Source organism: Leptonychotes weddellii, chromosome X (genome assembly GCF_054177405.1).
Source record: "Leptonychotes weddellii isolate Sample4059 chromosome X, ASM5417740v2, whole genome shotgun sequence".
NCBI classification, from domain to species: Eukaryota; Metazoa; Chordata; class Mammalia; order Carnivora; family Phocidae; genus Leptonychotes; species Leptonychotes weddellii.
In genome coordinates this window covers 35,909,474-35,923,537 of record NC_138385.1, presented here as the reverse complement: position 1 = coordinate 35,923,537, position 14,064 = coordinate 35,909,474, and the positions used below count along the sequence as shown (strand labels likewise).

Here is a 14,064-nt window from a genome sequence, read left to right as displayed (position 1 = left end):
GCGACGTCCCTCGGCGGAGCAGACTTTTAAAAGTTCCGATTTTGTGCTCCGTGGTTCTATCACTTGCCAGAAGCGGCCGACGGAGGCCCCTCCCCCGCTGTCTATCCTCCCGAATATCACCTCGGATTCACTTCTCCGCACGTCCTACCTTCCAGAAAGTGGTCGCTTTTCTGTTCAGAGAGTTGTTGCTATTCCTTTCTCCAATCTCCTGTTGAGTTCGTAGGTGTTCAGAATGGTTTGATCCTTATCCAGCTGAATTCCTGAGACAAGATGAAATCCAGGTCTCCTACTCCTCTACCAACTTGCTCCGCCCCCCTACACCCATCTTCTTTATCCATTCATCCATGAATGCTTATTTCTTGATTATATAGATAGTATTTAATGTTTATTACTATTCTGTGTTTCAGGGTCTCCATGAAAAAACTGGTGCATTTACAGCTGTTAAAGTGATGAATGCTCGTAAGGTAATATGTTTGTCCATATTCTGTTCACTTAATGGACTATGGTCTTGGGATAAACAGCTCAGAAAATATTTGTTTTTTAATCATTATTATACATAATTATAATTATGTTAATCTGGATTTTTTATATTTATCACTTAATATTATTTCTATCCATTAGTATAGTATCTTTATTATTGATTTAGTATATTTATACATAAGAAATGTTTCACAGTGAAAGGTCCACATATTTTGGCATTCTATAAGTATGAAGAAAATATCTATATTCCTGCCTATTTCTAGTTGATTATCTCTAGGGATAGTAAAGAGTAGATTTCCTCTAATACCATGTTCATCCTTCAGTGTTCCATCATATACTTTTCCCTGTCCCAACATTTCCTTTTGAGAATTGAGGCCATTAGATTCTCAATGACAGGTAGAAGGAAAGAATTTGTCAGAGATGCACATTTTTCAGGCATTTTCTGACAGATGAGCAAGAGAGACAGTTTAATTGGCACTGTCCCTGCTAACATTCATAAAGTTGTGTCATAGTTCATAACATATTGTCATAGAATTTGCTAAGCACTGATTTCTGTCTTCTTTCTTTAGCATGAGTGCCTCACTTTCTCAAGATAGTATTAGTATGAACATAGCAAAGGTCAAAAAATTTTCACTTCACTATACCCTAAAGAAAAATTCTCAAATGTTATGATTGAAAAACTATACATATTCACTGAATTGTTGTCAATGCCATAAACTTCTTTTCCATTTTGTGCAATGCGTGAATTGCTGAAACTATTTAAGGAGTTTTATGTTTTTTATTTTGCCAGTAAATGTCAAATGTTGAAAAAACTGTTGTAAAACAATGTGAATTTCAAGGGATTTTGAAGTTTTGTGGATTTATTTTGCCCTACAAACCATGGCTTCCAAATACTCAGCCTAGTACTTTTTGAGTGCGACTTTCTAAAATACTTATTTCCTTGTTTTGACTTGAAAGAACTTTGACCTAACTTTAATCTACATTTTAGATACTTTAACTTTTGAAATATTTAAAAAGCATGTTTAGACCATAGTTTCAATTACTTTGTTTTGTAAGGACAAATAGCACTTTACAAACATCAAATTATAATTTTCCCATTAATATGGTAGTTAAATCTGTTACTATGAATTTAGTGCCAAGTTTCTGTATATATACGAATCTGATTTTTTAAGTAAAATTATTAGTGAAAATTGAGAGAAAGAATATTATGTTACTCTCCCACTGAGTGCCAAAAGAACACAAAATATTTAAAAATAAATCATTTTCAGAATGTACCAGTGGGTCTAATAACATTTTGTTCTTGGTTTTGCAGACCCCTTTACCTGAAATAGGAAGGAGAGTGAGAGTGAATAAATATCAAAAGTCTGTTGGATGGAGATACAGTGTGAGTACTGAAAGTCCCTGTTAGCTCTCAAGTTGTCTTTCCTTTAATTTTCAACTTTAAACTAACCCTTTGTATCGTTATCTCTAGAAGGCCGCCACTAAAATATTCTTGCCTGGAAGTGGTAACATATTATCTTTTAACACATTCACATAGATTCAATCATATTTGAACACTAACATCTGTCAGAAAGCAGGAGCTAGAAGAAATGGTTCCCTGAACAGGTAAGAGTTGACAGCAGGTGAAGGATTGATTATATCCACAGAGCGTAGAGCCCTTTAGCTGAGTAGCAACAAAAGAGATAATGAAACCAAGAGAAAATTTTGCCTTAAATTGGCCTTGTCAAGGTCTTTTTTACACTTTTTACAGGGTATTCCAGACTGACTGGCTATTCACCCATTATGATTCTAAGAAACGTTGCTATGGTAGATGAGCTAAATGAGGACTACTCTTTTTTTTTTTTTTTTTTTTAAGAACAATAGCAGACAGAAAACCACAGGCTATCCAACCTAAAAGTCTTCAGACATCTGGCACAGTACTTGAATAGATAAAGGAGTGTAAAGATGCATTCTACTTGAAGCTTTTTAACTGTCTTACAAAACAGTCTCTATTTACTCTAATAATTTTCTGGCTCTAGAATAAGATCAGACAAAGAAAATTCTTTTTCGGTAGATGTTAGTGATCTATCAAAATATTCTGTGGGCATAAAAGCAGAATTCCTGCTCTTATCAGTATAATTCATTGATATCTTTTTTTCTTACTTTCCTCCTTAGCTACCTGGTATTCAAATATTTTCAACCTTTTGTGCCTTAATGAATATAATCTCAGGATTTAAAATAACTTTTTCCATTAACACAATCACATTCAGAAAAACTTTTTATTTATATAGAAAGGTATTGATAAACAGCTTCATGATTCATCTAGTAAGCACCAGGCTCCTGTTTTGTTTACAGTGTATCTCAGAAGACAAAGCATATCCAAATGAAACAGATAGTACTGATTAATAACATGCTTTGGTAGGTCAAGAAGCTGCAAAGAGTAAGGCATGAAAAATATAATCGTTTGACTAATTTTGGTTTCATCAAACATTTCTGTTAATAAATGCCTTTCTTCCCCAAACATCTCTGGTATTCTTTCCACAGGGAAAAATATTTTGGTTCTAGAATTGGGTGAAATTATAAAGGAAGTTGTGGTATCCTTGAGCTGCCTCTTTTTGACAAAAATTAGGATATTCAGGCTACTCTGGAATCAGCTGGCCCTGAGCCAGGAAATGCTATAGCATCATATTACTGGGATATGTCTGAGAGTTTTAAATTACCCACTTGGCCTGATGGATATAATGTACTTACATGTTTCTCACAAGCTCAACTTCCTGTTAATTGAGAATGGCAAACACACTAATGCTTTCCAAACATATCTGATCTTGGTTTATTGGTTTTGGGGGAGTTTACATTTATGTGGGAAACTCACTCTTAAAAGTTTTTCTAGTTGGAAACTTTGAACTCTGATTATATATTTTAGTAAGAAAAATAACTGCTAGCTGATCAGCCAGTTAGTATCTCTAAATCATCCTGAATCCTTTGGGATAAGAAGTTTGTGACTTGCACACACATCTCTTTGAGTCAGGGGTTTATGGAAATAACAATAATGTGAAAGTCCAGACACATGAGTTTAAATCCCAAGTCTACCACTAGTAGCTAAGAAATACTTGGAAAACTGGTCTTACCTCTCTAGGCCTCAGATTCCTCATAAGTAAAATGGCACCAGAAAATTTGGCCTACTTATAAACAGGGTTAAAAATATGGTCAAATGCAACTGCATAGCTTCCTGGAGCCCAGCCATTCTATTCTTGCTTGGGGACCTGAACTTTCTAACCCAGAAAGAAAAAAAAGGCTCTTTGATTGTAGTGTCCCATGATTCATTGTTTGCATATAACAATGAATCATGGAACACTACATCAAAAACTAATGATGTAATGTATGGTGATTAACATAACATAATAAAAAAAAAGCTCTTTGATAATCAAACTACCAAACAAATTAAAGGACTTAGTCTGGCCCCTGCTTCTTTTACATGTTCTTTGTGTTCTTACCTCCATACCATCATCTCATGCCTATTTATCACACTCTTTATGAATTCATATTCCTTTCAACACAACTATGGTGTCTTGCCAGGAACTGAAAGTGCCCGTGTACATACAGAATTGCTAGTTCCTGAGGTTTTTTTCTATATGATGGCAGATGTTGTTACCATTTCAAAGGACAGCCACATCAGAGAGAAAGCAGAAAGTTCAGTGGTCCTACATGGCAAGAATGAAAGTCACAAGGATCAACTTTTAGCTTTGTAGAAAACAGGGTAAGGGAATTCAAAGGGAGCTTATTAACTGAGCTTCCTTGGGAGGCTGGGATGAGACTGGAACTTGAACTCCTATATAATTCTCATGCAACAAGTTGATTGTTTTATTTATTTCTGCCTTTATTACACAATAAATACAAAGAGAGAACCTGTCATTGGGTTTCCAGCTGGAGAAACCAGGCCCTTCTCCTTCCCCCCAAAGACAAATAGGTGTCTAGATTTATTTTCTAGTTGTTGAATATTTATGGGTAGATCCACTGGAAAATCCCAGGGAAATGTTAAAGAATGTTCTGCAGCTGCTAGTCATTTCTCTGAGATTTCAGGCTTTTTCCAAGATATATTATGAACACTTGGGGACATTTCTGGACCTAGTACATTGCCTTATATTGATTTCATAACTATTTTTAAAGTCCAACCACATTATAGCTAAATATAAAAAAAATTGTCCATTTTTCTACTGGGTCTCAAAGAATAAGCTAAAAGGGAAAATGATACCTGACTAGATATATTCAGCTACCTATTAATTTCAGCTGAAAAATGTATTTTCCCCTACCCTCAGGTCATCAAGTCAAGGTAATTGAAGGAAATTCTGGGGAGAACTAAAGATAGAGGTTGACCCTTTTTTTATTCATTGCCCCAGAGAAGTCAAAGGTATCTTTTTTCACTGGATTTCAGAACCCACCTATTTTTAATTAAAAAGTCTTCTTTCCTATTTTTAGTTTTTTGAGGAACCTCCATACTTTTTTCCAAAGTGGCTATACCAATTTACATTCCTGCCAACAGTGCATGAGGGTTCCTTTTTCTCCATATCTTTTCCAACACTTGATATTTCTTGTCTTTTTAATTTTAGCCAGTCTACTAGGTAAAATAAGTCAGACTGAGAAAGATGAATACCATATAATTTCACTCATGTGGAATCTAAAAAGGCAAATGAATAAACAAACAGCAGAATCAGACCTATAAATACAGAGAACAAAGTGATGGTTGCCAGAGGGAAGAAAGTGAGGGGATGGGTAAAATAGGTGAAAGGGATTGGGAGATACAGGCTTTCGGTTATGGAATGAAGAAGTCACAGGGATGAAAGGTGAGGATAGGGAATACAGTTAATGGTATTATAATAGTGTTGTGTGGTGACAGATGGTGCCTACACTTGTGGTGAGCACTGTATAACATATAGAGAAGTTGAATCACTATGTCATACTCCTGAAACTAATGTAACATTGTATGTCAACTATACTCAAATTTTAAAAAATAAAAATTACACTTTTTGGTCAAATAATCTTTTCTTTACATACTACTGTATATTTACTTTGTACAATAAAGAGTACACTTGAAAAGGTTATATAAATTAAACTTTTATAGATGCAGTAGGAGAACTGTTTTATTTATAATCAAATGAAATTTAGAGCTAGTAGGAATTCAAAGGACCCAGGTCATTAATCCATTTGTAAAGTGTAATTACTTCCTGAGTCATTTCATATCACCCTCAACTTCATTATGCACTATCCTGTATTCATCAATGGTTGTAATTCATGTATGTGAATCTTATTTCCTTGTATGTAAGTTCCTTTAAGTTAGGGATATGATATCTAAATGCATAAACCGATGATATGCTCATTGGAAATTCCTAACAATTTAAGTTACTTTTTTAAAGTTAACATTTTAAGATATTTTTCTCCAATGCATTGCACCTCTATACATATAAAGTGTGATGATTTTTAAATTATTGAGAAGAAAAGAGCTTTTTTTAGATTGGTTAAGAATAGTTACAGATAGATTATGGAACATATGGAAACTACTATGGAACATATGGAAACAAACTTCTTATACCTCATGGTATAAGGGGAATAGCTTCCCATTTCAATCCAGTATAATAAAAGTGATAGAAACAAAAGTTGCTGATGTTTGTAGATTAGGGTAAAAAGTGGAGAAAGGTATATAGTTCTGATAACACTCTAAAGCAAATGAGAAGGTCAAGTAACAGAGATACTGTATGATAATACCTTACATTTATAACATTCTTCTTTCAAGGACTTCAAAGAACTTTAAATTAATTGTCACATTTGGCTCCATTAATGTTCCATGGAGAGAGGTAATGGCTGCCAACTTCCATCAGATTTCTGAGGATAAATTCAACCTTGGGAAGATTAAGTGAATTTCCAACTTTTAGCTATTAGTGGTAAAACCCAGGTGTCCTACTGCCCAGTGTAGATGTTCCTTTTTTTTTTTTTTTTTTTTTAGAGAGGGAGAGAAAGAGGGAGTGGGGAGGGAAGGAAGCAGAGGAAAAGGGAGGGAGAGAATCTTAAGCAAGCTCTGCACTGGGAGCCTGAGATCATGACCTGAGCCCAAATCAAGAGTTGATGCTTAACTGACTGAGCCACCTAGGTACCCCTAGATGCTCTTTTCTGATGACATCATACTGTCTTCTAGTAAAGATATCTCTTGAAATTATGTATTCTACCTTGGAGATCCCATACAAAAGGATAGCTTCAATTATCACTGTAGAGAAAATCCTCAAAAACAGTACCTTTAGCCCTGATCTGTTCCCTGAGTGGCAGACCCATATCTTTAATCTGCGCAATTCTATGCATCCATAAAAAGGAAGTGCATTTATGTTTATTGATATAGAAACATGCACTTTAGGTATAGAATAAGACATGCAAGTTGCAGAGTAGTGAGATATATATATTCTGAAGGAATAAACATGACTGGAGGAATATACACACAACTGTTACCACTAGTAGAAGGAAATATTCAGTGAATGTATAGCATTTACATATTTTACTTCATATATATAAATACATTTTATCCATATGTATCACTGTTGTGATTAAGAAAATGAATGACTTTAAGCATATCTTTAAAAGGATTAGCACAGATAAAACCTGTACCTTAAAATGCAACGAGTCATAAACCAAGTCAGTGTGGTACAGGCGTAAGGATAGACATACAGATCAGTGGAATAGGACGATTTCCATATATCTGTGGTCAATGGATTTTTGACAAGGGTGCAAAGATAATTCATGGAGAAAAATAGTCTTTTCAACAAATAATGCTGAGACAACTAGATATCCACATGTAAAAGAATTAACTTACATCCCTAGTTTATATGAATATTAACTCAAAATTATCAAAGGCCTAAATGTGAGAACTAAAACTATAAAATGCTTAGAAGGAAACATTTGGATAAATCTTCATGACCTTAGATTTGACAATGGATCCTTAGATACGACACTAAAAGTATAAACAATAAGACAAGAAATCAATAAATCACTTTATCAAAATTAAAAATTTTGTTTCTCAAAGGACACTATCAAGATAGTGAAAAACAACCCACAGAATGGGAGAAAATGTTTGCAAATCATACACCTTATAAAGTACTTGGATCTAGAATATATAAATAAATCTTACAATTCAATAATAAAAAGACAGATAACCCAATTAGAAAACAGGGGCAAAGATTTTCAATTAGACATTCCTCTGAAGATCATATACAAATGGCTAATGAATACATGAATAGATCATTAATATGATTAGTTATCAGTGAATTGCAAGGGAAAACCACAATGAGATACCACTTGAAACCCACTAAGATGGCTATAATAATAAAACAGAAAATAGTAGTGTTGGTGAGGGTATGGAGAAATTGGAATCATCATTGCTGTTGGGAGTATAAATAGGTGCAGCACTTGGAAAACAATTTGGCATTTCGTCAAAATATTAAATACGGAGTTACCTTTTGACCTAACAATTTCACTACTAAGTATATACCAAAAAGAAATAAAAACATATATTCACACAAAAACTTGATATGAATGCCCACAGCAACATTGTTCATAATAGCCAAAAGGTGGAAATAATCCAAATGTCTATCAATTGATGAGTGAAAATGAATAAAATAATGATATGTTCTATAATATGGATGAATCTTGAAAAAAAGTCACAAAAGTCCACATATTATGTGATTTTCATTTATATAAGATGTCCAAGATAGATATATCTAAAGAAATAGAAAATATATTAGTGGTTCATTAAAGCTGGGTTGTGTGTGTAGCAGAATTTGGGAGTGATAACTAAAGAATATGAAGTTTCCTTTTGGGGTGATAAAAATGTTTTAAAATGGATTGTGGTGATGGTTGCATAATTCTGTAAATATACTAAAAACCATTGAATTTTATACTTTAAATGGATGAATTATATGGTATGTGAATTATATCTCAATAAAACTGTTACAAAATAAACAAAAATGTAATGACTCTATTCAGTGAAAACTTTATACAGTGGCCATTGCTGCTGGTACAGGGATCCCACTTTGAGAACCGCTGAATTTAAAGGATCTTCAATTAAGCTTTATTTTCTCCCAAATTCCCGGTTAACCAGAGGTCTCCATTCTCTGACATTTCTAGTTGAGATTTTATTATCTGTGACATAATGGGTAGCCATAGGATTTCCTTTGTTCTGCCATAGTTTAGGATTCCATAGTTATTAACTGGCATAGCTTAAGAGCTTTATTGTCTATTGTGTATTCTTATTCTGCAGGATGAGGAAGAGGATCTCAGGACCGAACTCAACCTTTTGAAGAAGTACTCTTTCCACAAAAACATTGTGTCCTTCTATGGTGCTTTTTTCAAGCTGAGCCCCCCTGGCCAGAGGCACCAACTTTGGGTATGTATTTAATTACCTTCATCTTATTTCCTAAGACTAGGTCTCACTTGAGGAAATACATTTTCAAAAGCTGAGATGTCACTTTTGTGCACCTACAGGAAAATTTAAGAACTCAACTGCTCAAAGTAGTATGACAAAATGTGTTCTGATTCCTGGAGATGGGAGTGATAAATATGGAATAATTTCAGGAAACTTAAGTTCCTGGAGAGAGGATTCAGGATAAAAAGGGGAGACTCAAATGAACACTGGGAATATCTCACAGATTTCTTGTCAAATGTAGTTTTGCTGCTTTTAACTTTTTATGCACATTTGCTGGTAAATTAGAGGTATGGCTAAGGAGACTACCTGATAGACTTGCAAATGATGACTGGATAAGTATCAATTCTAATTAGCATTTGGTATGAACATATGGGTGCATTTAAGTTTTTCTAAGTATATGCACTTATGTAACTACCAGGAGTTCTTTTCTAAATGGTTAGTTGACATCCTTTTCTTAGCCTATTTATGCCTAATGCCTATACTATCACAAATTACTGATCAAAGAAATGTAAATTTTAGAGGGCATCTAAAACCTACACTACAGTTGCCAGAATTGTTGCTGCTTCCCACTATAGCAGAAATAGTCAAATAACAAAAAAAAAAAAAAAGAGCTTTAGTCAAAGATATGTTTATTTAAAAAGGGACATTTAGAACATAAGTGAGGTCAGTGTACACTTGCGGGCTACATTTTCATTTCCAGTTCAAGTCAAGAATAACATTGTTTTTTCAAAATAATAACTAAGACTTTTCAGAATCTTCAGTTTTCAAGGAAAGATTGTTACACTTCATATAATGGACTTTAGGAAGAACAGTGGACATTATAGAAAGGTTTTCAACAAGGGACTGAATTGAAATTGTGGTTCTCAAACTTTAGCATGCATGAGAATCTCCTAGAAATCCTGATAAAACAGATGGCTGAGCTCCACCCATAGAGTTACTGATTCAGTTGGTGTGGGGTGGTGGGTCCATGAATTTGAACTTAACAAGTTCACAGGTGATATTGATGCGACTGGTCTGGGTACCATACCTTGAGAACCTTGAATCTTTAACTCTTTTCTTCCAAATATCCAGTTAAGTATATCTTCTATTGTCTGCAACTCCAGTTGACATTTTATTAAATATTACTGCACAGATTTAATGGCTACTGGTATGTTTTTGGCATACAAAATTTGTCTTTCAATATACTTTTACTTACAAGTTTTTTTCCTCTTAACTGTATAGCAGTCTCCTTATTGGATATATTTATCAGTACTCAATTCATTCAATTGTTTAACATTATTCATTCAGAACCATCTATTTGGGGCCCCTGGGTGGCTCAGTTGGTTAGGCATCTGCCCTTGGCTCAGGTCATGATCCCAGGGTCCTGGGATTGAGCCCAGCATCTGGCTCCCTGCTTAGTAGGGAGCCTGCTTCTCCCTCTCCCTCTACCTGCAGCTCCCCCTGCTTGTGTATATGCTCTCTTTCTCTCTCTGTCAAATAAATAAGTGAAATCTTAAAAAAAAATCTATTTGCCACTCCTTCTGCTAGATTCTGGGGATACATAGACGAGCTGAATAGACATGTCCCTGACCCATCAGAGCTTACAATTCATTTGCAATGACTGGTAGCAGTCAAATAATCACACATATGAGTAGACAATTGGTCAGAAGGGAAATAACATGCCTCTATGTGGGCAAATAACAAAGGAATCTAAATTAAGTTGGGGAACGAGAAACTCTTCTTTGAGAAACTTCCTTGAACTGCGATCTGAAGGATGAATAATTTGTGGAGGTAAGAGTTTTCATAAGACCATTTACAATTTCTTGCCCATGTAAATAAAAACAAATAGGAAGTAAGTAAATGACTAAATAATTACCATTTATAAAGTGTATGTTCTGGGCATCATGCTTACAAAGCTGAGAAAATAATTGAGAATGTCTTACATTCCTTTCAGAGTAGAGCTCTTCTGACTCAGGTAAAATTAGCAAGATTTTCCAGGGTGCATCTGAATGAATGGCTTTAATTCAGGTTTGTCATGGTTTAAAATGAGCCCCTTTTCTTCCATTACCACAGTTGTACATGTTGTGCCCAATTAATATAGTTAACATGAAAATTAAACTTTTGTGGCTTATCTGTATTATTGGTTTTGTTAGTCTGTTTCTTCTCTTCTGTTTTGTGAGAGCATACTCAGGTGAAAGACATGTAATAATATTAGTTGTGAACAAATATAAATTAAAAGAGTGATTTTCTGAAAAGAAAATGTTAATATTCCAAAAGGAAATAAGGTAGACTTTTAAATATTCATGATTTGGGGCCTATTTTTTTGGTTTCCTTCTTCTACAGCAAAAATTAATTAACTTGCCTACAGTTCAAAAAAAGACATGTTTTGTTGTATTTATATAGCAGTTTTGACACAGGCATTAATGCATAAACCTGTGCTTAAAGAAAAGTTTGCTGGGTTGATTATAATAGCTATATTCTCTTTCACATTGGCCAGTCCTCTAGTTAGCTAAAATGGGAAAGGAAATTTACTAGTTGGGCCCCTGATTCATTGATGGCAAAAAGATAAATTTTCTGAGAAATTGAGTTTATTAATAAAGTAATACCTGAATGAGATGCTGTCAATGATAATAGCCTTAAAATAGACTTTCCTTAGCAGTAAAATCATTTGGAAAAAAATGCCCTATAGGAATGCAATTGACAGTTTCCCCCTTGGAATTGTAGTTTGCCAGTATCTTAGGGAAAATAATCTAGAATTTAAAATACTGCTCAAAATAAAGCTGTTAACCTTTCTAGCCCTGTCTGCCATGGTGCTTAGTAGCCAGGGATGCATGGTCTCAGACATGTTTACCAAGTAAAACACTGACTTGAGGGACACCTGGGTGGCTCAGTCATTAAGCGTCTGCCTTTGGCTCAGGTCATGATTCCAGGGTCCTGGGATCGAGCCCCGCATCGGGCTCCCTGCTCAGCGGGGAGTCTACTTCTCCCTCTCCCACTCCCCCTGCTTGTGTTCCCTCTCTCGCTGTGTCTCTCTCTGTCAAATAAATAAATAAAATCTTTAAAAAAAAATTAAAACAAAATAAAAACAAAATGATAATAAAAACAAATCTAGTCTTAATTTTGAGGTGTAAATTCTTTTGAGATACTTCTTTCCTGCTTTTTCACTTGCAATCACTGTTCCCTCAATGGTCTTTCCCCTTGAACTCCAGTCATCACTCAGGCTTGTCTCCTGTACAAGCTTATTTCTAAAGGCATGTAATCATTCTGTTTTCAATAAACTGAATGTTCTTCCTTCTCAGTATATTCAAACATTATCTATCCTTCAAGGCTTAGCTCAAATTCCACCTCCTAGTTAAATATCCCTGGTGTGATACCTCCCTTTCCCCCTTCCACAGATCCTTGGATATGTTCCAACTCTTTTTAATTCCACTAGCCTTTAGAGACTTCCACCAGACAATTGAGCCAGTCTTTGCAGTGTCTTAATCTCTAAACATCACATATAAATACAAGCCATATGGACTAAAATTCTCCAGATATTTTCAGAGAATTACTTTCTAATTCTCGACACTTTACTGGCTTCCCTGCAGATGGTGATGGAATTATGTGCAGCAGGCTCGGTCACTGATGTAGTAAGAATGACCAGAAATCAGAGTTTGAAAGAAGATTGGATTGCATATATCTGCCGAGAAATCCTTCAGGTGAGTCTTCATACAGTCATTCTCCCCTGGCCTTGAAAACACCTGGGAGTAATATATGCAATGTACATTATACCTGCCCATATAGGGTGGTTTAAGAATTCTGAACATAACTTCTGGATTAGGATACCAAAAAAAACCCAAATGGCTTTAGAGAGAGCAGATTTTCAGGTGATGTCTTTAACTTTAGGTAGACTGCAAGATGGGTAACCAGGGCCTTCCAAATCATGGTCTTTCATGGCTCTGTCAGAGTGAGACTGTTGTGTTCATTGGATCATGGAAATAACCACTTGGAATATTTATTACATTATTTGGATTTTTAGAGTTCTTTAAAAAAAAAAAAGTAGCACTATCATTAGAGATTAAGAAAAAAGTAAGACAAAAGTCAGTGTTTTACCGAATGGCCCCAAACCATCCATAACCATTTTGCAGACAGCTATCCTATTTGAATAATGCCCTGCTTTTAAAACTTGCTTTATTTTGAATACCAAATTGAATGAGAACAATCTTCTTCATCTGCCACACTCACATTTTTCTTTGTGACTTAAGTGCTTAGGGTCACCAGAGGAGGATATAAACAGAACTGATAGCACCACTGATACATAATGTTAGAATGTTCTTCCTCCCATCTTAATTGGATTCACTTGTGCTAATAGTGTAACTAGTTGAGTGTAAACTCTGGACTGAGTTTAAATTCTGGTTAAACATATATTAGCTTTGTGTCCTTGAGTCAGTTACTTAATTTTTCAAAATCTCACTTTTCTTGACTGTAATATGGTGTGATATTAGTACCCTCCTCAAAAGATTGCAGTGACGATTTCATAATTTCCTCCATGTAAAGCACTTAGCACAGTCCCTGGCAAAAACTAAAATAAAATAAAGGACTCAATAAATATTAGCTGTTTTTACTGTTACTTCTGTTATTCATCCCCAGTTATTATCTGGAGAAATCTCCCTGAAGCCAGGTCACGGGTTAAGCAGGTCACAGGTTAGTTTTAGTGGTGAATAGGCTGGATCCAGCCTGGTAAGCCAATACAAATTGCAAATGCTTTAAAATGAATTTCCATATTCTCCCAAATTCTCAGCCTACAAAGTTGACTAGAAAATATTTTGGATTAAACAAATGGTTGGATGAGAAATAGAGTAAAACAATGGCTGAGCTATGATATTTAAGATGTCCAGGTCTTCACTCTTATGGTTAGTTGGAAATAGGGAGACTAGAAAGGAAGGTAAATGGCCCAATGTATACAAACACTACTTTTTGGTGTTCTTTTCTTTTCATGGGTGTCCTGATTTATTTTCCTTTCCTTATAGCCAAAAATAGTATTTCTGGGAACTGGTTGTAGTAATTCCAGCCTAAAGAAGGAATTTTGTCTGAAAAATGCAAATCTGGGCCATTTTTCTTACCAAAAGGTCTTCCAAAAATACTAAGAACAGTACCAGAAAAAGAGAAAATATATATACTGATGT

At 34.9% G+C, this 14,064-nt stretch overlaps 1 protein-coding gene across 1 annotated transcript in view; it reads left to right on the top strand.

Moving 5' to 3' along the window:
- Positions 1 to 14,064, top strand: part of NRK (Nik related kinase) — a 101,996-nt gene that overhangs the window by 43,351 nt on the left and 44,581 nt on the right. Inside the window, exons 3-6 of the mRNA XM_081809316.1 lie at positions 408 to 464; positions 1,793 to 1,864; positions 8,756 to 8,881; positions 12,487 to 12,597. Of these exons, the coding sequence (XP_081665442.1) occupies positions 408 to 464; positions 1,793 to 1,864; positions 8,756 to 8,881; positions 12,487 to 12,597 (366 nt within the window). The remainder of the gene's footprint in view (positions 1 to 407; positions 465 to 1,792; positions 1,865 to 8,755; positions 8,882 to 12,486; positions 12,598 to 14,064) is intronic.